Source organism: Branchiostoma belcheri, unplaced genomic scaffold (assembly GCF_001625305.1).
Source record: "Branchiostoma belcheri isolate BF01 breed outbred unplaced genomic scaffold, Haploidv18h27 scaffold10, whole genome shotgun sequence".
Taxonomy (NCBI): domain Eukaryota; kingdom Metazoa; phylum Chordata; class Leptocardii; order Amphioxiformes; family Branchiostomatidae; genus Branchiostoma; species Branchiostoma belcheri.
Window position 1 is genome coordinate 4,262,398 of NW_017802380.1, and position 22,940 is coordinate 4,285,337.

General features: G+C 40.7%; 5 protein-coding genes across 5 annotated transcripts; 4 read left to right on the top strand and 1 right to left on the bottom strand.

The window, feature by feature from the left end:
* Window positions 1-26: 26 nt before the first annotated feature.
* LOC109471361 (protein MANBAL-like) lies at window positions 27-1,413 on the top strand. The gene is made up of 2 exons (XM_019770654.1): window positions 27-206; window positions 553-1,413. The coding sequence occupies exons 1-2, from the start codon at window positions 72-74 to the stop codon at window positions 673-675; spliced, it is 258 nt and encodes an 85-aa protein (XP_019626213.1). The 5' UTR covers window positions 27-71; the 3' UTR covers window positions 676-1,413.
* A 736-nt stretch (window positions 1,414-2,149) lies between these two features.
* On the top strand, window positions 2,150-5,478 carry LOC109471058 (protein lifeguard 4-like). The gene is made up of 7 exons (XM_019770249.1): window positions 2,150-2,517; window positions 3,063-3,171; window positions 4,054-4,159; window positions 4,389-4,422; window positions 4,623-4,740; window positions 4,968-5,013; window positions 5,160-5,478. Exons 1-7 carry the CDS (start codon window positions 2,388-2,390, stop codon window positions 5,367-5,369), a joined length of 753 nt encoding a protein of 250 aa, XP_019625808.1. The 5' UTR covers window positions 2,150-2,387; the 3' UTR covers window positions 5,370-5,478.
* A 1,428-nt stretch (window positions 5,479-6,906) lies between these two features.
* Window positions 6,907-10,134, bottom strand: LOC109470368 (protein SHQ1 homolog). Its single transcript, XM_019769300.1, has 7 exons — window positions 9,691-10,134; window positions 9,313-9,464; window positions 9,096-9,208; window positions 8,514-8,862; window positions 8,060-8,183; window positions 7,750-7,910; window positions 6,907-7,612 (listed from the first exon to the last, which is right to left on the bottom strand). Exons 1-7 carry the CDS (start codon window positions 10,028-10,030, stop codon window positions 6,959-6,961), a joined length of 1,893 nt encoding a protein of 630 aa, XP_019624859.1. The 5' UTR covers window positions 10,031-10,134; the 3' UTR covers window positions 6,907-6,958.
* A 109-nt stretch (window positions 10,135-10,243) lies between these two features.
* On the top strand, window positions 10,244-22,832 carry LOC109470301 (calcium-independent phospholipase A2-gamma-like). The gene is made up of 9 exons (XM_019769220.1): window positions 10,244-10,438; window positions 10,956-11,912; window positions 12,141-12,292; window positions 12,582-12,711; window positions 13,063-13,199; window positions 13,646-13,703; window positions 21,032-21,223; window positions 21,547-21,742; window positions 22,133-22,832. Exons 2-9 carry the CDS (start codon window positions 11,043-11,045, stop codon window positions 22,396-22,398), a joined length of 2,001 nt encoding a protein of 666 aa, XP_019624779.1. The 5' UTR covers window positions 10,244-10,438; window positions 10,956-11,042; the 3' UTR covers window positions 22,399-22,832.
* LOC109470026 (slit homolog 2 protein-like) lies at window positions 13,723-20,613 on the top strand. The gene is made up of 3 exons (XM_019768806.1): window positions 13,723-15,025; window positions 15,532-15,597; window positions 16,515-20,613. Exon 3 carries the CDS (start codon window positions 16,530-16,532, stop codon window positions 19,707-19,709), a length of 3,180 nt encoding a protein of 1,059 aa, XP_019624365.1. The 5' UTR covers window positions 13,723-15,025; window positions 15,532-15,597; window positions 16,515-16,529; the 3' UTR covers window positions 19,710-20,613.
* Window positions 22,833-22,940: the final 108 nt, after the last annotated feature.

The window sequence follows — 22,940 nt, forward strand, 5'->3', positions numbered from 1 at the left end:
CCAACAATCGAACATCTAATTGGTTTGTACTACGCAGGCTCAGTGCGAGTGGAAGAGTCCATTTTTCCAAGATGGAGGACGGAGTCGAAATTCCACCAGAAACACTTTTCGATAAGATTTTGCACTGGGGTCTGTTCGTTGGAGCGATTTTCCAGATGGTGGCCATAGCGGCGGTTGTGTTTCTCCCAAGGAAGCCAGAAGACCAGGTTAATATGTCGGCAATTGCGTTTAGTTTCATCATGCCATGGTTTCATTTGGCAACATCCAAATGGTTTGTTTACAGTCTAGTGGGGGGGGGGGGCGATAAGTTATGTATGTTGAAGGATTCAGCTGTTGCCATGCCAGTAAAAGTCTATCAAATTCATCAGAATACACTCCCCAGTCCAAGGTTGAAATTGAGACAAGAGAATTTGCCATGGAGAATTTATGGTTATAAAGTAAAGTATGTACTTTCAAATTTGAGTTTCAAACGACAGTGATAGAGTATCAATAACTACCTGTTGTGTAATGTACAGTATTTTATGACAATTACATGTGTAATTTTCCTGACAGGAGCCAGTAGAAGAGCTTCAGAATGGGTCCAAACCAGGAGGAGGAAGACACGAAAGTGCATCACCTCAAGCAGCAAGCAGTGGTCGCAAAGGCAAGGGGAAGGAGTCCAAGAAAAGAAGATAAAACTGTCCGCGTTGAGACTCTTCATCGAAGGAGCTGAACAGCAACTGACAGACATAATGGATGAAGCATTGTGCGACACATGGATTTGAAGCTGAAGAAAGATTGATGGAAGATTCAGTTTTCTATTGCAAAATGAGACACCTGTGTGACTGTCAGTTTTTATCTACATTTTGTGATCCTCTTTCAACTACTAGAAAAAGGCTTTTCTAATTTGTTTTTTTTACTTCTGTACGAAGACCACCTGCCCTGTTTTCTGCACTTAAAACCCTGTCTGTAGTGGCCAGCTGTCTGTCTAATGGGATCAGTTTTGTCCTTGAGTTTTTACCACAGACAGGTTTGATTTTTGTTGTCAGCACCAGCTACAAACCTCCCTAATACTAGTACATGTAAAGTTATATGATATGATATTCAGTTTGTAAGTAGAAGCATGGCATGTCTTAAAGTACAACTGCCATTTTAAGCTGAATATTTTATTGCAATTTAGTGAAGGGGTGTGTCAATATGAGTAGGAAATAATTATTTTGCCAATACATGTACTAAGCTTTCATATATATTGCTATATTCCAAGCTGTTGGCAAGATAGTAAATTGTCATATTTGTATTCCTGCAATCTGCTTTTTCTACTTGGCTTACCAACATGTAGGCTATCACCTGAAGATACACATGTTGTACAATGGAAAGCATAATAATATAGTTCCAACTATCACCAAATATCTGAAAGACAATAAAAGTGTTTGTTTCACTTTGTCTTGGGGTTTTTCAGATTTTGTTTACTTTATTTCTAATATGACATGATGCAGAATGTCAGTCTACACACCACATTTAGATATTGTAGGTGACAAAGTTAATGGAATATACATTGAAAATTATTATGCTGTGTACTGCATACCCAGGCCACCGTCGAAAATCGTACTCACCAAACAGATGTTGGTGGGAAAAATTTCTACTCTCCAAGCAGAGGTTTGGGTTTTGGGGGTATTTTTAGCGTGTTATTAGGCTTTTTTATCAGGGTTTCTCTTTTGCACTGAATTTTTTTTCCCACCAAACCCCACAGTTGGGTTTGGTGGGAAAAAAATTCAGTGCAAAAGAGAAACCCCGATAAAAAAACCTAATAACACGCTAAAAATACCCCCAAAACCCAAACCTCTGCTTGGAGAGTAAAAAATGTCTACGGTATGCCTGATGCAAGAAAGGTCACAATTCTCCCCACCAACCTCTGCTTGGATCTAGAAATCGATTCACCGATGACGTCTTCGTATTAGCGCAAGGATATATCTTACTCCAGTGGTATGTTATTCGCCCATAATAGAATTAGGAAATTGACTGAAATGAAGAGTTATTTTACTTATTTAACACATTTATGGGCATCACATATTATTTAGAATACTTTGTCCCTAGATATACACCGCATTATTCTCATGCGATAACATGAATGTTTTTTTTCATCGCGGAAGAATCTCGCGGTGTGATTAACACCATACTGTTGTGATTGGGAAAGACGACGTGTTCAAAGTGTCAGACCCGAGTGTTTTGTGAGCATCTATAATCCTTATTTCCCAAACACCTACCACAACCGAACGCGTTGTAAAGGGCCCGTAACACGTGTGTATTTGATTAAGAGGTTCACGAGTAATATCTGAATTTTTGAGAGGAAAACGGACCAGGTTTTTCGATAGTTTCTTCTTCACTGCTGATCTCTGAGACGTTGAAAAATGGCGACTTCAGTGCCACTGCCCACATTTGTTGCGAACCCAGAACCAAGCGGGAAGGGCCAGAGCTCCATCATGGACGACTTTATGTACGGCACCAACGTGGCGTCTTCGCACGTCTACATCAGAATGGGTAAGTGTGTTATTAACCATACGTGCTGGGGTGTATTGAAGTATCAAGTATGAAACGAAGACGAAACAGTTGTCTAACTGAGCACGGCACTCCACAGGCAAACGCCCAAGTTATGGAACTTCTTCAACACAACAGGTGTTTTATAATACAATGATAATAATATAATACAAAGTTTACGTCAGAATCTGCAAATTTGACCTTAAGATGGTTTATACGTACCAGCCGAATGATCTTGAAAGCAAATGCGACTTTACCCCCCACCCCTCCCCTTTTCATGTTGGTTTCACTTCCTCTTTTCCATAGAAGTGACACAAGTATTGTCCATATTTTGCTCCAGGGCCAAGAAAGATAAAAGTACACAGTACATCATTAAGTAAACATTTTCTCATAGGAGGATTGTATGCATATTATTCAAGTGGCTCTTTCTTATAGCTCTATAAAAACAACATAGCATTAATTTGTTGGATTTATAATGATTCAATCTGACATAATGTTACATGTATAGAAAAGATAGATATATGTTGACAACTTCCCCTGTCTTGCAGCCTTCCTGAGAAAGGTGTATGGCATCCTGTCCATGCAGCTGGCCCTGACCACCCTCATGGGGGCACTCTTCATCTACACTCCAGCCATCAAGACATTTGTACAAGGAAGGTGAGCACACACCCCATACAGTACCCTGCCATTTTAAGATGTAGTGCAAACCACTACCCTGTCTACAGAGCCCATAATATCTACAGTGCAAAAGCTCTGAATGGCTGGTGTGCTCCAAGCAGAGGTTGGATGGGAAGATCGTTCTTTAGATTTGCCCTGTCTTCTGACGGTCAATGGGGCAAGGCAATCTCATCCAACCCCTGCTTGGAAAGTCATGCTTTGGCACGCCTTTCAAACAAGCTATTTGGAAAGTAGCTCCATCAACATTCTTTAAAAGTATAAGTTGTTGTGATTACTTTTGACTCTTGGCAGTGGAAAGCATTCTGGAAAGGCACTGTTAGTTTTTTTTATTTATTTTTTAATTTTTTATTGTCCAAACAGTACCCGTGCAGTCGCAGCCTGAATACGGCTGAATTGATGCAGGGTATCACATAATAATCAATACAAATCACAACAATTACAACAATCAAATAATACAAATGATACACATGTTTGTTCCACAATTATTTTTTGTGGAACTGTCGCAAGGGTCTGTGCGGCTGCCATTCGGCGCCACAAGGTGACCTCAATACGACTTTCCCCAACCGAAGTTGGGTACCCATTCACACCTGGGTGGAGTGAGGAAAGTCGTGTTAAGTGCCTTTCCCAAGGGCACAACGTCGGGGCGCATGTTCAGACATGTACCGGGTACGACTCGGAATCGAACCCGGGTCTCCCCGGTTCATAGTCGATTGCTCTAACCACTACACTACCCGACGCCACATAGTTAAGCATGTGCAGACAAGTGTTGTGCCTGCTGGCAAGAGTTGGATGTACAATGTATTGAATCTATTCTACTGTTTCAAACAAGTCTTTTACACATGATCAAACTTGTTGTTTCAGCCCCACCCTACTGATGGTTGCCCTGTTCCTGTCCCTGGGTATCCTGGTGGCCTTACACGTCAAACGTACAGAGTACCCAACCAACATGTACCTACTGGCAGCTTTTGTAAGTTATTACTACCATTCATAGGTATGCCGCATTGTGTGTATTGAACTTGCAGAATCACAGACAGACAAGCCAAAATAATACTTCACTACCTTGGGGTGAAGTTTCAAAGTGCGGTGAAGTGTAGATTCCATGAAGGAAGAATTTTTAGACCTAAAAGTTGCTTACAAGCATATTCCATGCATTCCACCCACTCAATGTAAGATACGTCTTTTTCTTGTCCTCACAGACATTCGTGGAAGCATACTCAGTTGGGACCTTAGGTGAGTTATATCTAAATTATACACATGTAATGTTTGTATATTTTAAAACTCCTTTACAACACTTGTCCTGCCCATTCTTCAATGCAGAACTCTAGTAAAACAAAACAATTGTGAGATAATGTACCACTGTGTCAGTTACAGATATGTACGTGGATCCAAAAAGTGACTCCATCCTCTAACTTCTGTCTGTTCTTCCCCAGTGACGTTCTATGACCAGGCGATTGTGCTGCAGGCGTTTGCCCTGACCCTGTCGGTGTGTGTGGGTCTGACACTCTACACCCTGCAGAGCAAGAAGGACTACAGCTCCTGGGGGGCAGGGTAAGGAGTTACAACTTTGGTTATTAACTACTAGAAGTGACAGAACTGATTAGGCCCACTTTCCAAGTGAAGTTTTTGGTTACTTTGCTGTTTTTTGGGAGTCCATTTTCATCATACTTTTTATTGTAGACCTACAGCTTAGAAAGAATGCTGTTGGCAAGTGCAGTCACTAGTATCACTGTATTATCAAATGGTGGGCATACTAAGTCTCTGTATCTTTTTCCCAGGTTGTTCTCTGCTCTGTGGATCCTCGTCATTGCAGGTTTCCTCCATGTAAGTACAGATGTTTGTTATTTGATGATTTAAACATAAACTTGTATAATGTAGCTTTAGTTTTATAATACATGTACAAATGTACGGGAACTCAAATTCACCATGTATTAGAGCAGTGGTAAACTGTAGCGTTGTCCCTATTACAGCTGTTCTTCCCCCGTAATGACTTCATGGAGATGGGTCTGGCGGTGGGAGGGGCCCTCCTGTTCTGCCTGTTCATCGTGTTTGACACGTCCATGCTCATGCACAAGCTGTCCCCTGAGGAGTACATCCTGGCCTCCATCAACCTGTACCTGGACATGATCAACCTCTTCCTGCACATCCTCAGGATCCTCAGCGAGGCCAACAAGAAATAAAGGAACGTCTTAAAGGATTGGAATGACAGACCAGTCCCACAACTAGATAACAAAGTTCTTTGCGAACATTTGTTACCCTGATGGGATAGTCACGAAGATATTGGCTGGGTATAAACCCCAATTTTCTAAGATTACAGTTTTTAAACTGGGACACAAAGAAATGTCACCAAATAATATTACCTTGGTACATTGTATTAATTTCAAAACATAGCCATATACTTGAATTTGCCCTGCAAAATTATAGGTTGGCTTCACTTTAAAATTGCATATGGTGTGAAATACAGCTGGGATAAGAATGTGTTGCCTTCATTGAAGACTGCAGAATCGTTTAAGGTGTTAGAAAGCAATGTGCAATGTGATATTCCAAAATGTTCTTCCATTGTAAGAATATGATAAACAGGTTGAAGTACTTTGAAATTACTTTATATTTTGACTTACATATTGTATGTTTTTGCTGACCTGGATGCCAGAGTTGGCCAGTGTGCTTGGGGTATGACGTGGGGAGCTGTGGTAAAATTTCCTTGAGAGTTTAGATAATTTGATCATTATAGTTTCCAGCATGTATCTGTAGTATGTTTAACAGAAATGTTGTTATTATCAATTAATGGGAATCAGAATTACAGAGTATTTATTGTGTCATACAAATTTAAAGGACTATTATGAAAATATTTTTGTGCTGCAAGGTATATGTTGTATTCAACATGTTCTTATGTCACAGCTACGGGACAGACTAGAGAAGGTGAAAAAGTAAGCTTTCAGAATCTGTCAGGAAAACTACATTAATTTCACCAAGAAGTAAGACAATAGACAGACGGAGGGAAAATGTCCAGACTGTGCATAATGTAAGAAATGACAAACAAGCCTGTAAAAGGTACTACAGCAGTACATACAAGTAAAAACAAGAAATCAAAGATTTCACACCTCTGTGAGTTGCTGTAAATTTCTTGTTTCAGTCATTTTAAATTTCTCTTGTTTCTGTATATGTTTCCCCACTGGCTTTCACAAGTCAACAGGCATGAATTTGCAGATTGTGAATTTGTTTATAATTATTATCAAGATATAAACACATTTCTGTGCTAGAGACTGTAGAGGTGTCTTAATGCTGTAATAATTTGTATGTACATTATATTTGGATTTGTTTGAAGTGTTCATAATGAACTTTATCCCCAAGTTTGCTACAATCACAGTTGAAATGTTGCTTCCTACATGTATATCTGGTGGAGGTACAAATTATGATGAATGATGCAGTAGTTGATTATGAACACAGCTATACTGTCATGAAACTTTGTGAGTCTTGCCTCATTGGCTAGTGTTGAGCTTCTTATGTGGAATAAATTGTGATTGGTCCAATTATTATGTGTCTCATAGTCTTGCATTGTGCAGTTGTGACTACCGATAGTGGATGTTGAGCGTTTGCACACACAAAAACAAGTACATGTACTAGAAAATTTAAAACTGTTTTTTATTGAAGTCATCAACAGGCTTTAGCCAGTCAACAGAATTTTTTTCAGATAGTAATAGGGTATCTACAACTGTACATAGTAAATATACTAGTACCTAACATCTACATGCTTCCAAATTCAACTGCACTAAGTTTTCTGAAGTTCTGTAATAAGCTGCTTTTTACTTGATGTCTCTTGACTAAACAGGAGGCTCCTGTCAGTTGTATCACTGCATCTTTCCTCCTCCACTATCCTGTACCTGTTATTCACATCTGGGACTTCTAACCACAAGTGTTCTTGATCTTTGTCTTCCTTCCCATTCTTGCATGATGAAGATGCATCTACAGTTCCACAACCATGATCAGACTTCAATTCCTTGTCAGGTGGGGTTTCAGACGTTGCTAGGACTTGAGGTCTCTGAGCGGACGCCTTGTCACCTTTTGTTACCTCTTCATCAACATCACTGTCAGTCTCTGAGGAGGAATCAGATTCACTGCTGGTGTCAGTGTCATCAGAATCATCTTCAGTCTGTGACGAAAGATTTTCCTGATCAAGTATCTCCTTACTTGATGAAACTTTCTCAGTACTGTTGTCCACCTTGCTAGTCAGAGATATTTGAACCATCTCAGCTACAGGTGCCTCCAGACCTGTTGTCTCACACCTGTCCTGTGCTTCTGACTCTTGTAGACTGAGGTTTGCCATGGTGTCAATGACCTGTGTGTCCTCTTCCTCCTGCACCAGTCTGGCTGCATGCTCCAGTTCCTCCAGCTCCAGCTTCATGTCGGCTTTAGACAAGTGGATCTGCAATCAAGTTTCCATACTTTTATTTACACTTTATTCATATGATTGCTATGGCCATATATTCAGGGTTCTCCCTAAGAAATAGACTCAGAACTTGGACAAGTACATACATGTATCTGTATGCACCAAAAACTTACATCAGACAAAGCTTGAGCCATGGAAGAGAAGACCTTGTCACCAGCAGCCTGCACCCACACACAGTAGTCTGTGATGTACAGGTCATTCAGGATGTACTTGTTCTCATCGGCAGACAGCAGCCTGTGGATGTGCAGCAGGCACCGCAGGACACGCCTTCTACCTGCGCGGATACAAACAAGTGGATAGAAAAAAGCATGGATGTTTAAAAAAATTTAGTGAATAGACTCACAAACATATGAAAAAAGTTGGTATTTTGTTAAATTAGGACTTGTCCTATCCAATGAAAACAAATGGTACAACATGTCAGACCTGCAGCAATGATGTCCTTTGTGTCCTGTAACACGGCCATGGTCAGGTCCCAGCTACGGTACAGAGGGAAGCTGAGGGAACGACGGCATGAGGACAGGACGGACTCATGCAGGCTGGAGAAGCTCTAGGGTAGGAAGCAAAACCTACATATAGTTCCCAACTTCATAATCAGTTAGTGACTTAACATGCTGCATATCTTCATCATGATCTTCTATGCATGATTTCTTTATGAACATACTGACTACATGTACATTTGTATATACATAGAATAGTAAAAGAAATGGTTTGTGATAAGTTAGAGATGAGAACAGTTGCAGGAATGTTTATAGCAATTATCCCAGATTTGCAATAAATGTATGTATACATGTTTGTAAAAATTGCTCAGTGCCAATGAAATCTTTTGATGTGTACTTTACTCGACACTACCTCAGCCCACCAAATACTAAGTACCCACCTCAAGCCAGGAGAGTGTTGCACTGAGTTTGCAGATTGTCCAGGAAGATTCCACATTGTCCTCCCCTTCTGTGGTCCTGTAGTTATAGGCATAGGCAAACAAAATGTCCACCAGACTGAAACACACAACAGGCAATGTCTTGCCATCCAGCAGGTACTCCCTCTTGGGCAGTCTTAGCAGCTGTTCCTTCTCTTCTTCACTGAAAACCAAGACCTCTTCCTCAGGCTGGTTTGTACTGCTGTCAGAACCTGATACTTTTGAACATGTCTTAAGTTTGTAGAGTTCCTGCACCCAAGGTGGCTGGTATCTCAGCAGTTCTTGGATGGCGTCATCCTCATACAGGTCAGCACTGCAAAAAGTACATGAGAAAAACTCAGTCATCATGATATAGATCACAAAGACACTATTTTTGAAGATAATGAAATACAGGATTTACATAACATGTATGCTATGCACCTTACATGTATGTATGTATTCATGCAATATCTAAAAATTCAAAATTTTCTTATTTGTACAGTACATGTATAAATTCTATCTCAGCTTAAATTTAAAGTAATGCAGGCACAATGATACAACACCTACAGGTAGTGATCAGGGTCGAACTGTTCCAGCTCTGCTGCCATCCGTGCCTCGTGACACTCTGCATGTGTCAGTCTGTCTGGTTCTCTCACATCTACCACATCCTGTAACTCCTCCTAATGCACAACAGGAAAATAAAATACATGAGAAAGAACTTTCAACAGAACTCATTGTCTACTGAAATATTTGTACACACCCAATATTGATAAAACAGATTTACCTGTAGCTTACTGAAGACTCCACTTCTTCTGTTGGCAAACCCATATTTCATCCCAGGCTGCATCTCAGACTGTGTTTGGTTCTCCCACCATGGTACCTGTTCCACCTGCCAGTCAATCTCCTCCTCCTCTTCCTCTTCTGCATCATCTGTACCTGTGGATACATAATAGATGCAAAACTTAGAACTTGTTTAGAACTGCACCATGCAATCTACTTTAGTACTTGTATGTGGCACTTGGGAGGTTCAAGGAGGTTATCATAGTAAAACCAAGGAGCTTAAAAAGGTACGTTTAACACGGTAGCCAGGGGAAGATTGCAACACCAAGAAAAACACGAATGCAAAGTACAACCAACTTTATGTACTAAACAGCGCACGTACCTGTTCCTAAAACCTCCACACCTGCTCCAGATGCCGATCTCATTCCTTTAGGTGCCAGCAACTTTGTGAGTAAATCCAGTCCTTCAAAGTGTTCTCCTGGACACTCCTTGGGCACAAGTACAGTAAACGTGCCGGTTTCTGCATCGTACGTGGCCTTTTCACGCCCGTTTTCGACCACTTTGCCGGGGAGGTTCAATCTCAGGTAGTAAGGTTTGGAGTAAAACTTGAACTCGGTGTCTTCGATGTAAAGTTCCGTGTCGGAAACCCGAGCACACGGAGCTTTGATCACGATCTTAAGGTTGTTCTGGTCTTGAGAGATATCAAATCTTGGAGTCAGCATGATTTTCCTGAAGAAGAGTTGTCCTTGTCTGGAGAAAATGCGAAATTTGGAGCAAAACACGTGCAGAAAGTTACAAATTCTGACAACAGGAAGCGGCCATGTTGGATTTTAAGTCACATGACTACATTTGACCAATGAACGAGACGAAAACAACATCCCAGGGCACTCAGTGACTCCTCTCGTTCCCTACGTACATAGCACCATTTCCGGTTTGACTGGGATAGACCCGCTACCTTCGACCCCACCTAAGGCCACCTAACCAAAACAGTCCGAGATTTCGTCCCTTTCAAGCTTCCTGCAAGCTTCCAAATCTTATACCAAGCTTTTACTTTCAACTGATCTGTCCTGGGGTACTTTAGGCCAGTCAGAACGGTCTACCATGATGTCGGTCTGTGTTGAATCGTCTTGGTAAGTTGGAGTTTTCGTCTCTGCTACTTTGTTTTCGTCGGTTGTTTTTGTTTGTCCATCTCACAAAACAAATGAGCAACGTTCCAAAATATGAATTTCCCTGGTTTCTACATGTTTATTTAGATGAAAACACACTTGAATTTCACATTTTGGCATGTTAGAGTCATAGTTTATGATCAGAATCAGATTGTTGATTTAGAAACTGAAGAGGAACATGATGATTCATGTGGCGTGTGGCGTGATGTCACGTCATCCAGTTTAATCAGGTCATAGGTCACTTTTGTTGTTGTCCGGTGTTTACCATGTGGGACATCCTGTAGTTTTTACCATGTAAGCGTTACTGTAGATTATGCTTCTATGTGTCCCAACAAATCTGTTTTTGGTCGGGTGGAAGTGCTGAGTTGCTGTTGCAATCATTATGACAATTTGTCTTAACTTTGTGTTTTCATACAATTATTTATTTATAACAAATACGTCATTTGTTGTTCATGGTTGTTTATTTGTATTTGTCTTTCAGGTAACCTGAATGTTGCATCAAGACACTTACAACGCAAACTAATTCAAAAAAGGAAATTAGCAGTTAGTTGCCATCTCTCTTGCCAAGATGTCTCTAGTGCTGGTAACATTTATGAGTCGGAACTGCAGGACGCCATGTTTTCTGTCATGTTACTGTTGTCATGGCAACAGGATCAGCGCGCATGGACAAAATAGAGGGTTACCTTCAAATTCAAGTAGTAGAAGTTCAGCCCTTTGTAGGTCTTTACACAGTGGAAGGCAGTCCACCAAGCTGGCCTTGGGAAGGTACCTGTTCAGAGTGTACCAAATGCCTTTCTACACCGGGCGCATGGCCAAGTCTTCCTCGGACGAAACGGGTAGTGTGAAGGGTAAGAAAATGACGAAGGTGAAAGAAATGTACGATTCTGCCTCCAATAGCGTTCTCAGTGTTACAAGTGACTTGCAGAGAAAGGCACTTGGGCTCAGAGACCAGATTAACATGCCAACCATCAAGTTGCCAGATGTGAAACTGAATGACATAAAGGATGCTGTGAGAGTAAGTAGGCTGGTCAACAGAAAGTCAGCAGAGTATTCAAAGCCTCACTCAGACGAGAGTTCACAGAATGCTGCAAAGGAAAAGACTGATGTTACCAAGGATGACATGATGACTGTACACTATAGTGCAGCTGCCACTGTGGAAGAGTTCATAAAAGTCAGTAAAGAAATGGAGGGGGACAAACAGCTGGTGAAGGTTGATGAAGTGTCAGTGAAAACTTTGGAAAGGTCCACGAGGAAGCCGCAGGACAGTATGAGCAGTGCGAAGAAGGACTTCATCTCGAAGACGAGCGTGAACGTGAGAACGCGACAGCTGGTGCGGGCGACGCGGCAGGCTGGGTCGGGCATGGCGCGGTTACTCCGGGTGGAGGAACTCACCAAACATCTCATCAGTTTTCCCGAGGCACGGGTCGTAGCAGTCAAGGTAGGAGGTTTCTCCTGTTTGTACTGAACACCGTTGGTTGTTACTAGCCTGGGTACCATCCGGATTTTCGCTCCACAATGCTCGAATTGCGGAGCGAAAATATGGATGGTACCCAGGCAAGGTTGTTACTGAAAATCTGTGAAAATATTCAACAATCTAATGAAGAATCAAACTGTTGGTGCAGCCCACCTTTAAACCTATTCTCCCCTTTGGTCGCCATGACTACAGGAGAATGCGATTCCTGTGCTGCTGCGTTACCGTGACAACCCGTACCAGCCCCTTGTGGAGGAAGTGAGGGAGACGCTAAGCCTGCTGGGATATGAAGACCCTGTGGAGGGCAGAGGAGTCAGGATCCTGTCCATCGATGGGGGAGGAACAAGGTTAGGAAACTTGTTCACACAAATACAAACTGTTCACAAAATTTCTGACACCCTATAGGTCTTTTTTGAGAAGAGACACAGATACTACAGAAATTTAGAATTTTAGGTCCAGTAGGGTCTGTATCTGTATCTGTAAAGTCGGTATAACTGCCCTTCAGTGTAACACACCAGCTTCGCAGGCACACAGCACGGTGGCAGCTGGCTACATTACATAGAACGACTCACCATCATTTTACAACTGCAACTTACTTACAAGAACTTCAATAAACTATGAATATGTTGCCTGCAGGGGTGTAGTTGCAGTGGAAACATTACGGCAGCTGGAGGAGATGAGTGGGAAGTCTATCTACCAGATGTTTGACTACATCAGCGGGGTCAGCTCTGGGGCGATACTGGCCATACTGCTGGGGGTGTACAAGGTAGGTCCTGTACTCACATGTACATGTATACCTGTGTAAGGTGAGGGAGTTAGGAGATGTGGGACAGTTCTTGGGCCATACTACCTACTAATACTCTGCTGGGATTTATAAAGTAGGCTCTGTACATACATTTAGCTGGAAGCACCCTGTCTTATAACAGTGTCTCGTAGCACACATTCATAAAACTATGGTGTGCTGCAAGATGCAAGATTATGTCAATAGCTGATTCCACAACATGGTTCAACATGCACAGACATGTGCTTACTGACTGTATGGACATACTGAATCCATCATAATGGTGTGTAATATTGCACTCTTTTATAGTTCATTCTGTTATTTTACACTGACCAGGTGTCGCTTGATGAGTGTGAGGAGCTCTACCGGAGGTTCAGTGAAGAGATCTTCAAGCGGAGCACGTACGTCGGCGTTGGCAAACTCTTCCTGTCACACGCCTTCTACGATACGGCAGCCTGGGAGAAAATGCTGAAGTGAGTTTAGTTACATACATGTACATGTATGTACAATTTGTACTATGCAAACATGTACTTATACACAGGGTGAAAAATACCATGCACCTACATAATTATGCAGGTTGCTTAAGTAATATGCAGGTTAGTGTAGGAGTTACACAGGTGTTTCTTCCAGGACTTCATGTAACATGCACCAGCCCATGTACAAGGTTCATAGGTGTTTGGGCATTAAAGTTTGTTTTGTCACAAGATCTCTGGTCACTGGCATTGAGTAATTGGGAATTAACCTGAAGGGGTACACAAGTTCAACGGACATAGTTTGTTTAAACATTTTGTTTTTTTGTTAAGACATCAGCTGCTTTTCATTGAGGAGGTGAAGGTCAGACAAGTTTGGTACATGACAAGAGTTTAAAGGAGAGGTTTTCATAAAACAATGTAAGCATGTATTCCACTATTTGTTCCAGGACAGAGGTTGGAGACAGACTAATGATAGAAACTGTCCGGGATCCAACCTGCCCTAAGGTAAGAATACTCAGTAGTTTTTTCAGTGACGCTAAATTGTGTTTATGTTAAGAATTTAAGATGAATTGATAGTACATGCATTAACACTTTGTCAGCAGTAGCACTGAAACAGTTTTGGATGTGAGGAGCCGATTCCTTCACCAGTGATATTGCAAAAATATTCTTAAAAAATGACAATTACGAAGAAAGGTAAAGGTATAGCAGCTGCAGGTTGAACTTGAAGCATGATGCTGGATATGAAACATCACGCTTTTTCATTCCATAGCTGATAGTGTAATTTGGCTTCACTACAGAACAGTTTGCATTTAATAGCAAAGCATATGGGGCCACCTCTCTTTTCAATTTTAGTTTGTTGTTGTTTTCAAGTATAGATGTTTGATGCTTGAAACTCTCCCTACATTGTATGTCACCATCTGAAATCACAAATGCAATCCCAAACACCATGCCCGAGCTGGGGTATGAACCCTTACCGTCTGGATTCATGAAATTTGATCCATATGGTAAAGCAGCTAGCTGCATCACCAATTGCGTCACAAACTTACTAGTACTGTATTGACACAACACACTGGAAAGTTTTGCAGACATGCAGCTCCATGTTACTACATGTACATCAAGGCAACATCCTTGGACATACCATCCTATGCAGACGTACAACAACAGCTTGCTATGTGTATATTACATCAAGCAACTTCTCACGATAGCCCTGCTTTACTTTTTAATTCCTAATGAATTGTTACAATAGTTTGATTTTGGGCCAGGGAAACCGGCAGCAGAATAATCAAAACCAGGATAGTGAGTGATTGAGTAAGACTCATTCTCATAAAAGCAGGTGATCTAATTCTTATCCTTCATAAAGACAATGTCTGTTTATACTAGTCACATATGGCAGCAGATGTGGCTTGCAGCGTAATGAACAAGTCAGTGAAAAAAGTGGCCAAGGTCTGGGGTTAAGTTCAGTATCTAAAGTTTAAAAGCCCAGAGATTTTCTTAACAACTTCTCTCATATGACATTCTGTGATGTGGTAAGTAGTGTCTATTTCTGAGCTGCTGCCACAACTGTCAACATCATGACAATGACCTGCAGTTCTTTTCTACATACCAGACAGAACAGTCATGCTTGTGCCCGTGTAAGACATACGGGTATTTTGCAAAGCAAAACAAACTGCGCAGTTACAGGGCTTGCACCACCAGGTACCACTCACACAGGTGTGACTTCTGTCTGTGACTGTTTTATAAGACTGCAGAGCAGGCTTCCAAGTAAAAGTCATTTTCAGTTTATAGGATCAAGTTGTCAAGTTCTGGGTTCTGGACTCTGTTTCTGGGTAAGTGTTTGTCTTTGTCTTGTTTGGGACACTTCTGCTTGTATTGTAAAGAGTAAAGAAAGCTTATCCTCCAGATGAACTGTGCAAAACAACAACTTTTAGGATTGTTACAGTATGTTGTGATTTTGAAAGTTTTTGCTTGAAATTAACACTTTTTAGTGGCAACTTGGCTTATAGTACATCTGATGACAGAAAATATGGCTAATAGTACATCTGATGACAGAAAATATTCAGGAAATACAACAAATGAAACCAGAAGTTATTTTTTACCTGTTCATTTCCTTGTCTGGGAGACCTGACTGGTATGGAGTAGCAAGGGATGAGGCTGCAAAACTTTTATACATTTGTAGCTACTACTAAGCCATATCGCCATATCATAAAAAGATAATGAAAAACAAGAATGCAAGGCATATGTCAAAAGTTAGCAATTTATATTAACTTCAAGCTTTGTGTTACATACAATAAAGGAAAGCTATATGTACATGTACCTGCTTCTTACACCACAGGCACAGAGAAAAATCTTGCATCACTTCTTGGCAAGGAAGATTTTCTCTGGAGCATAAACTTTACGGGTAAGTTTTTTTTATTTGTGACATGGGTCTGTCCTCCATGCATAAACTTAGTGCAAATGTACATGTATGCTCAAGTGTGCAGAAGTCTATGTTAACACCAATTCTCCTTGGAAGTAAGAGCAAAGACCTATTTTATTTCTGAAATATGTGGTCAAAAGCAGCCTCAATTTCTCTTGTCAACAAAAGCTGTCGCAGGGTATCAGAAAGAAAGCCTTTTTTTTATTTTCCAAAATTTACTTCCTCAAAGACTAGTGAGTCACTTTGGAAATGTACATTTTCCCATAAACAAGCTATGTCACAGTTGTTGCTCATGTCATATCATGGGAAAATGTATTGTCATGTAGTGATAAAATGAATTTAAAATATTAGTAGGTACTGTACAATTCTTATTCCAATTGACTTTTTATGACTGCAATGCATTAAAGCCTCTGTATGTTGTCCCCATATCTGTTCTTCACTTTGGTGGTTGGTTGATGTGGGCTGTACCATAGCAGCATAAGTCTAGGAGTGGAATATGTTTTTAAAAATCTTTGTTTTAAACAAGAAAAACTTCTTAGTAATTTTGATCATTTTAACTTAAGACCCAATAAATAAGAGTGTATCAAATTTTTAGATTGTAATTATGCAGATGAGGACATTACTTTTGATAAATAGGACATTTATCATCATTATGTACTGTATGTAACTATTATACATGTAGTGGATAAAGATTGTCACATGCAAATTATGCCAATAAGGATGTCATTTGCATAATTGATCAGAACACACTACACTACAATGCTGTATGGATTAGTGATAAGAATTTTCTCATGATAAAAGCTCTTATTTGTGAAAATATTGGCAGTCAAAATTTTGTGTCTAAGAAGAAGTTATAGTGGTCTTATGTTATACCATTTTTGTCCTTATTCCTGTATCAGGGCACTGAGAACAGCATGGGTGAAGAGCTGCCAGGGATGCTGGTATCCCTTCTGATCATCCTGAAGGTGCTTAGTTCAACAGAAGCTTCCCACAGCTGCCGACTTACAGGTTCTTCTTCTTATAGACGCGCTTCCTGCTTCCTTGAGGGCCTCACCAGTGTTCCTCAGGACCTGCCAGCAAACATTGTTGTACTTGATTTAGGTCATAATAGAATCACAGCAGTCAGTCAGTCTGATTTCTCACGGTATGGGAGCTTGAGAGAGCTAGATCTAGGGTCGAATGATATTGCCACAATCAACAGTCAGGCATTCTATAGCTTGCCTAATTTGATCAAATTGGATCTTGGTTACAACCACTTGTCAAACCTCACTGCTGACATGTTTACAGGGTTGGGAAACATAGAGCAACTTTACTTAGACAGTAATGACATCAGTGATATTCCGACTGGAACTTTCAATTCAGCACCACAATTGAGAAGCTTGTCCCTGCGTAACAACAAGTTAGCAAACCTCAGGTCTGACATGTTCACAGGACCTGAAAACTTGGAAACCCTTTACCTAAACAATAATGACATCAGTGACATTCCTTCTGGAACTTTCAATTCAAAACCACTGTCCCAATTGAGAACCTTGTACCTGGGTTACAACAAATTAAAAAAAACCAAATCTGACATGTTTACAGGACCTGAAAACTTGGATACCCTTTACTTAGACAGTAATGAGATCACTGACATTCAGGCTGGAACTTTCAGTTCAACACCACTATTGACAACCTTGTCCCTGCGTAGCAACAAGTTAAAAAATCTCAATTCTGACATGTTTACAGGACCTGAAAACTTGGAGACCCTTTACCTAGGCAATAATGAGATCAGCGACATTCCCACTGGAACTTTCAATTCAAAACCACTGTCCCAATTGAGAATCTTGTCCCTGCGTAACAACAAGTTAACAAACCTTAGATCTGACATGATTATAGGACCTGAAAACTTGGAGAAGCTTTACTTAGACAATAATGAGATCAGTGATATTCAGGCTGGAACTTTCAATTCAACACCACAATTGAGAACCTTGTACCTGCATAACAACAACTTAACAAACCTCAGATATGACATGTTCACAGGGCTGGGAAACTTGGAGACCCTTTACTTATACAATAATAAGATCAGTGATATTCAGGTTGGAACTTTCAATTCAACACCACAATTGAGAACCTTGTACCTGCATAACAACTACTTAACAAACCTCAGATCTGACATGTTCACAGGGCTGGGAAACTTGCGTGAACTTAGCCTGGGCAGATATGACATCTTCCCATGGCCCGGGCTTCAGCCAGACAATAATGAGATCAGTGATATTCCGACTGGAACTTTCAATTCAACTCCAGAACTGAGAATCTTGTTCCTGCATAACAACAACTTAACAAGCCTCAGATCTTACATGTTCACAGGGCTGGGAAACTTGAATACCCTTTATTTAGACAATAATGAGATCAGTGATATTCAGGCTGGAACTTTCAATTCAACTCCACAACTGAGAACCTTGTACCTGAGTAGTAACAAGTTAAGAAACCCCAAATCTGACATGTTTACAGGACCTGAAAACTTGAATACACTTTACTTAGACAGTAATGAGATTAGTGATATACCGACTGGAACTTTTAATTCAACACCACAGTTGAGATACTTGTACCTGTATTACAACAAGTTAACAAACCTCAGATCTGACATGTTCACAGGGCTGGGAAACTTGGAGACCCTTTACTTATACAATAATGAGATCAGTGATATTCAGGCTGGAACTTTCAATTCGACACCACAACTGAGAACCCTGTCCCTGCGTAACAACAAGTTAACAAACCTCAGATCTGACATGTTCACAGGGCTGGGAAACTTGGAGACCCTTTACTTATACAATAATGAGATCAGTGATATTCAAGCTGGAACTTTCAATTCAACACCACAATTGAGATACTTGCGCCTGAGTAACAACAACTTAACAAACCTCAGATCTGACATGTTTACAGGACCTGAAAACTTAAGGACCCTTTACTTAGACAATAATGAGATCAGTGATATTCAGGCAGGAACTTTCAATTTCACGTCACAACTGTGGGAATTGGACCTGCAGCACAATAGACTTAAATTCCTAAAAGCAGAGATTTTTGCAGAATTGTCATCACTCCAGTTCCGGTGGTTTTTACGCATTTACATGTACAACAACCCCTGGCAGTGTGACTGTAGGATGGTGCCCTTCAGGCAGAAGATGACTGGGTCCCATCCATTTGAAAACCAAATCAGATGTGAAGGCCCAAGCAACTTCCAAGGACAACAGCTCAAAGATATCAGTCCTGAAGATCTGATCTGTGAAGAGCCAACAATAGCGAGGTTTGACATGGTTCACAATAACACATTGGCCAAGGGAGAGACACTACATTTGGTCTGTGAAGCTTCAGGAATCCCCACACCAAGTATCACAGTCATTCTCCCGTTTGGACAGATAGCAACTGTGGAGTCCAGTGGGAGGGTGACTGTGGGAGTGAATGGTTCCATTAACATAACCAATGTTACTGCAGCAGATGCTGGTCTTTACGTTTGTATTGCTGCAAGTCCTTTTGGCTCAATATTTGCCACACTGGTTGTAGATGTCGACCTTAAGGAAAACACAACTAGTACAGTTGCACCAGTAACTTCCCCTCCTTATATTGTGCTTTCAAAACAACCTCAATCTGCTCCCAGCTTCTCCCTAGCTGTTCTCATTGGCTCTGTGTGTGCCTCAGTAGCAGGTACTGTTCTTGTTGTTATCATCATTCATACAATATGGCACAAGAGGAAAACCCAGAGTTCACCCTCCCCTTCAACCCCTCCAGTTGTTTACAGTAATGCCTCAGCTAAGGTCACAATTGGTGGGCAAGACCAGACAGGGCAGGGTGGGGACCAGGCCAGAAGCTCAGAACATGTAGAAGTTGAGTACGCAGATATTGCACTGTCACCAAGTAACACGGAGACTAACGATGCATGTCAGACACAGCAAATTGCTGAATATCAGTCCCTTGGACCCAACAGAAACAGAGCTCCCAGTGATGAGCTTCCCCCACTCCCCCCTCCCAGTAACAGGAACAATGGTGGGGCAACTGGTGCCCATGACACACCACGTTACTACCAATCTCTGAAGAAAAAACCTAATCAGCCACTCTAAAGACTACATCTTTTTTTTCGAATTAAACAAGGTCCTCAAGTCATTGGCAGAAAAATAAAACAGCCATTCTTGTATAAAGTCAAAACTCATATAACCTTATTATAGAGAAACTGGTCAGAACCTTTAAGACCCAAGACTAGATGGAATTTACACAGACCAGATAAAGGATGGTTATCACTGTTAAGGTTCTCTATAACCAGCAACAATTACAACATTTAAACATATAAATGATGCATCAACAAATAAACATGAAGAAAAGAAAGTAATCTACTGTCATATAGCAAGAATGAGTACTATATACATGTACATGTATGTACTTCGTCCTTTTGTGGTGTGAAACTTTGAGCAATATTATTCCAAAATAGTTTTGTGCTTTGTTGTACAAAATAAGGCATTGTCTGTAATTAATGGTTTGGTTTGTATGTTGTAATGATTTAAGAATACAGGCATGTTATATGGTCATTATTAACATTGTATTACTTAGTCCAGTTAAATGCAAAAGTTGTTTGTGTAGAGGTTGCAAATAAACCAGTCATCATCATCATCATTACCTTTGTTATTGTATAAATTATGCAATTATAGACTTTTACAAATTATAATCAAAGTAGTAACATTAACCCATGTGTTACAGTTAAGAAATTGTCATATACAGACAGAATGTAAGATATGTTGACTGTAATTGTTAGAAGGTTTTAGACATGCATAATGTGGACAATAAGAGTGTGTGACATAATAGAAAATGTTAATCCATTCATTTATATTTTTCCAGTTGTTTTCCTGGACTGTAAAAGGAAAGTGTTTAATTAGTTTGCTTGTGTATTTAACTATTATTTACATGTATAAATGTGAAAGACGCACATAGTTGTTAATACATGTCATGGAATTTTAAGACTCTTAACTAATATCACACTTTTAGTTTGTTATGGCTTTGTTTCTATCTAATAAAGACACTTATGTTGGAAAATTACCTGCAAAGGTTGTGTAGTGTTCTTGATTCTTTTTAGTGATATGACTACTGTAACAGCTTTGTCTCCATTTCAGTCCATTTATCGCCATTGTTACGTATGTCCTACTCCTAACCCATACATGCACCTAGGTGATGGTATTCAAAAAGTGGCAATATGGCAAAGTGGTCCTGATGCAAAAGTAGTCACTAGTATGGGTTTGTATGCAAATTCATAATTATTATCCTCCTCTATTCTTGGTAGAAATTAGAAAACCATGATCAGGTACTGCCTCTATGCTGTTGATGCATTAAATTTTCTCTCTTGTAACTGTATGGCAGAATGATTTATCACCATGGTTACCTCTGTCCCACCCAGATCTCAGTGGTGTCGACCCTGGCTAACCACCCGTCCCTGCGAGCGTACCTGTTCAGGAACTACAACCTGCCTGCCGGCGCGCCCTCCCACTACCAGGGAGACTGCTGCACACGCATCTGGCAGGCTGTCAGGGCGTCGTCTGCTGCACCGGGGTACTTCGAGGAGTTCAAACTGGGACAGGGGATTCACCAGGTAATCATTGTGATCCATGCTAAAAGTATGAATAAATGCTAAAATGTCTATGACTTGCTACATTGTACTTTCAAAAATCATTATTTCCATCATGATCAAGTCAGGGTGGAGAAATGCTAGTGAACAGCCTCTGTGCTATGTCATGTGTATTATTATTGTCATATTTCCCACAGGATGGAGGGGTGTTACTGAACAACCTCTGTGCAATGTATATTAATTGTCATGTTCCCCCCCCCAATTGTCCCCTGGATGGAGGTGTGCTAGTGAACAACCCCTTTGCAGTGTATATATTAATAATTGCCATATTTTCCCCATGTCCATAGGATGGAGGAGTGTTAGTGAACAACCCCTGTGCGGTGGCTGTCCATGAGAGTAAGCTGCTGTGGCCTGACACGCCCCTGCAGTGTGTGATCTCTGTCGGGATGGGACGGTACGAACCAGACAACGTCACCAGCTCCTCCAGTCTCAACCTCAGGACCAAACTCACCAAGGTGGTGGAGAGCGCCACCAACACAGAAGGTCAGCAGCAGTTTGGATGATAAAGTTATTTTTGACTCCGTAACATCTTACCTTGACTATGTAACATATGCAACCTAGTCAACATTTCTGTGACTGTCTGTCACCTTCCTCTGAGTATTATATATACTGAATGAAATTTGTTATCCAACTATTTGCGGATGTCAACATTTTTGTTTTGGGTGGGGCTTTGTTTTGTGTGGCCTTTGTTGGTGACACAAAGGCTTAACGTAAAGATTGACGATATAAGGATTTTTCGTGAATACAAATTTCCGACTCATCTATTCATTCTGTACCTACTGTGCATGTAGTTTGCACTTCAGTTAATTTCTGGAGTGTTGACAGTTCTGTTGATGTACTTGCATTTTTAACAACATGTAAATTTATTTGCAGATATCCACATGGTCCTCCATGATCTCCTGCCTCCCAGCACGTATTTCCGCTTCAACCCCTACATGTCGGAGGACCTGGCCATCGACGAGTACCGGCCGCAGAAGCTGGACCAGCTGCAGAGCGATGCCCGCGCCTACCTCAGGAAGAACGACTACAAACTCAGGGTGGCGGCTAACGTCCTCACCTCCGAAAAGGGCACACTACAACGGGTGAAGGACGGGGTAAAACTGAAAATGGACATGTACAGAGATTTCTACAGAAGATGATATTGTATCTTGTGAAATGTTTTAAAATAGAGTCAGGTTATATGAGTCGGAATGATATGACTGTACTATTATGTTGAAATCCTTCCCAAACCTTTTGGCCCTTGGGCCACACAATACTGAAAGCACCAATTTGTACTGTATTCTATAATTTATTATTATTTTGTGACACTACAACAAAGAGCGAGTGAACTGGTCGTAGTGTACATGTTCAATGGCAAAGATATTCGAATTTCATTGTCACAGTATTGTTTAGTCATTTTATTTAACATCTCAAATTTTTACATTTTATTCTTTTTTTTCAAACACATTGCCTTGTGAAATTTTCAGCCACCTCTACAGCCTTTTTTCTGAAATTCAATATTGACCTTATAGTATACTCCCTGCCATATACTCCCTTCAATTTGAAGGTTCTTGATACCATACATGTACCATTTTATGGTTGAATATAAATGTAATCACTGCATACATAACTTAAACTTATACTGTAACTTTATGGGGGTACTTTAGTCAGTTGAAATACCTCATTGCCAAATACTTTGGTA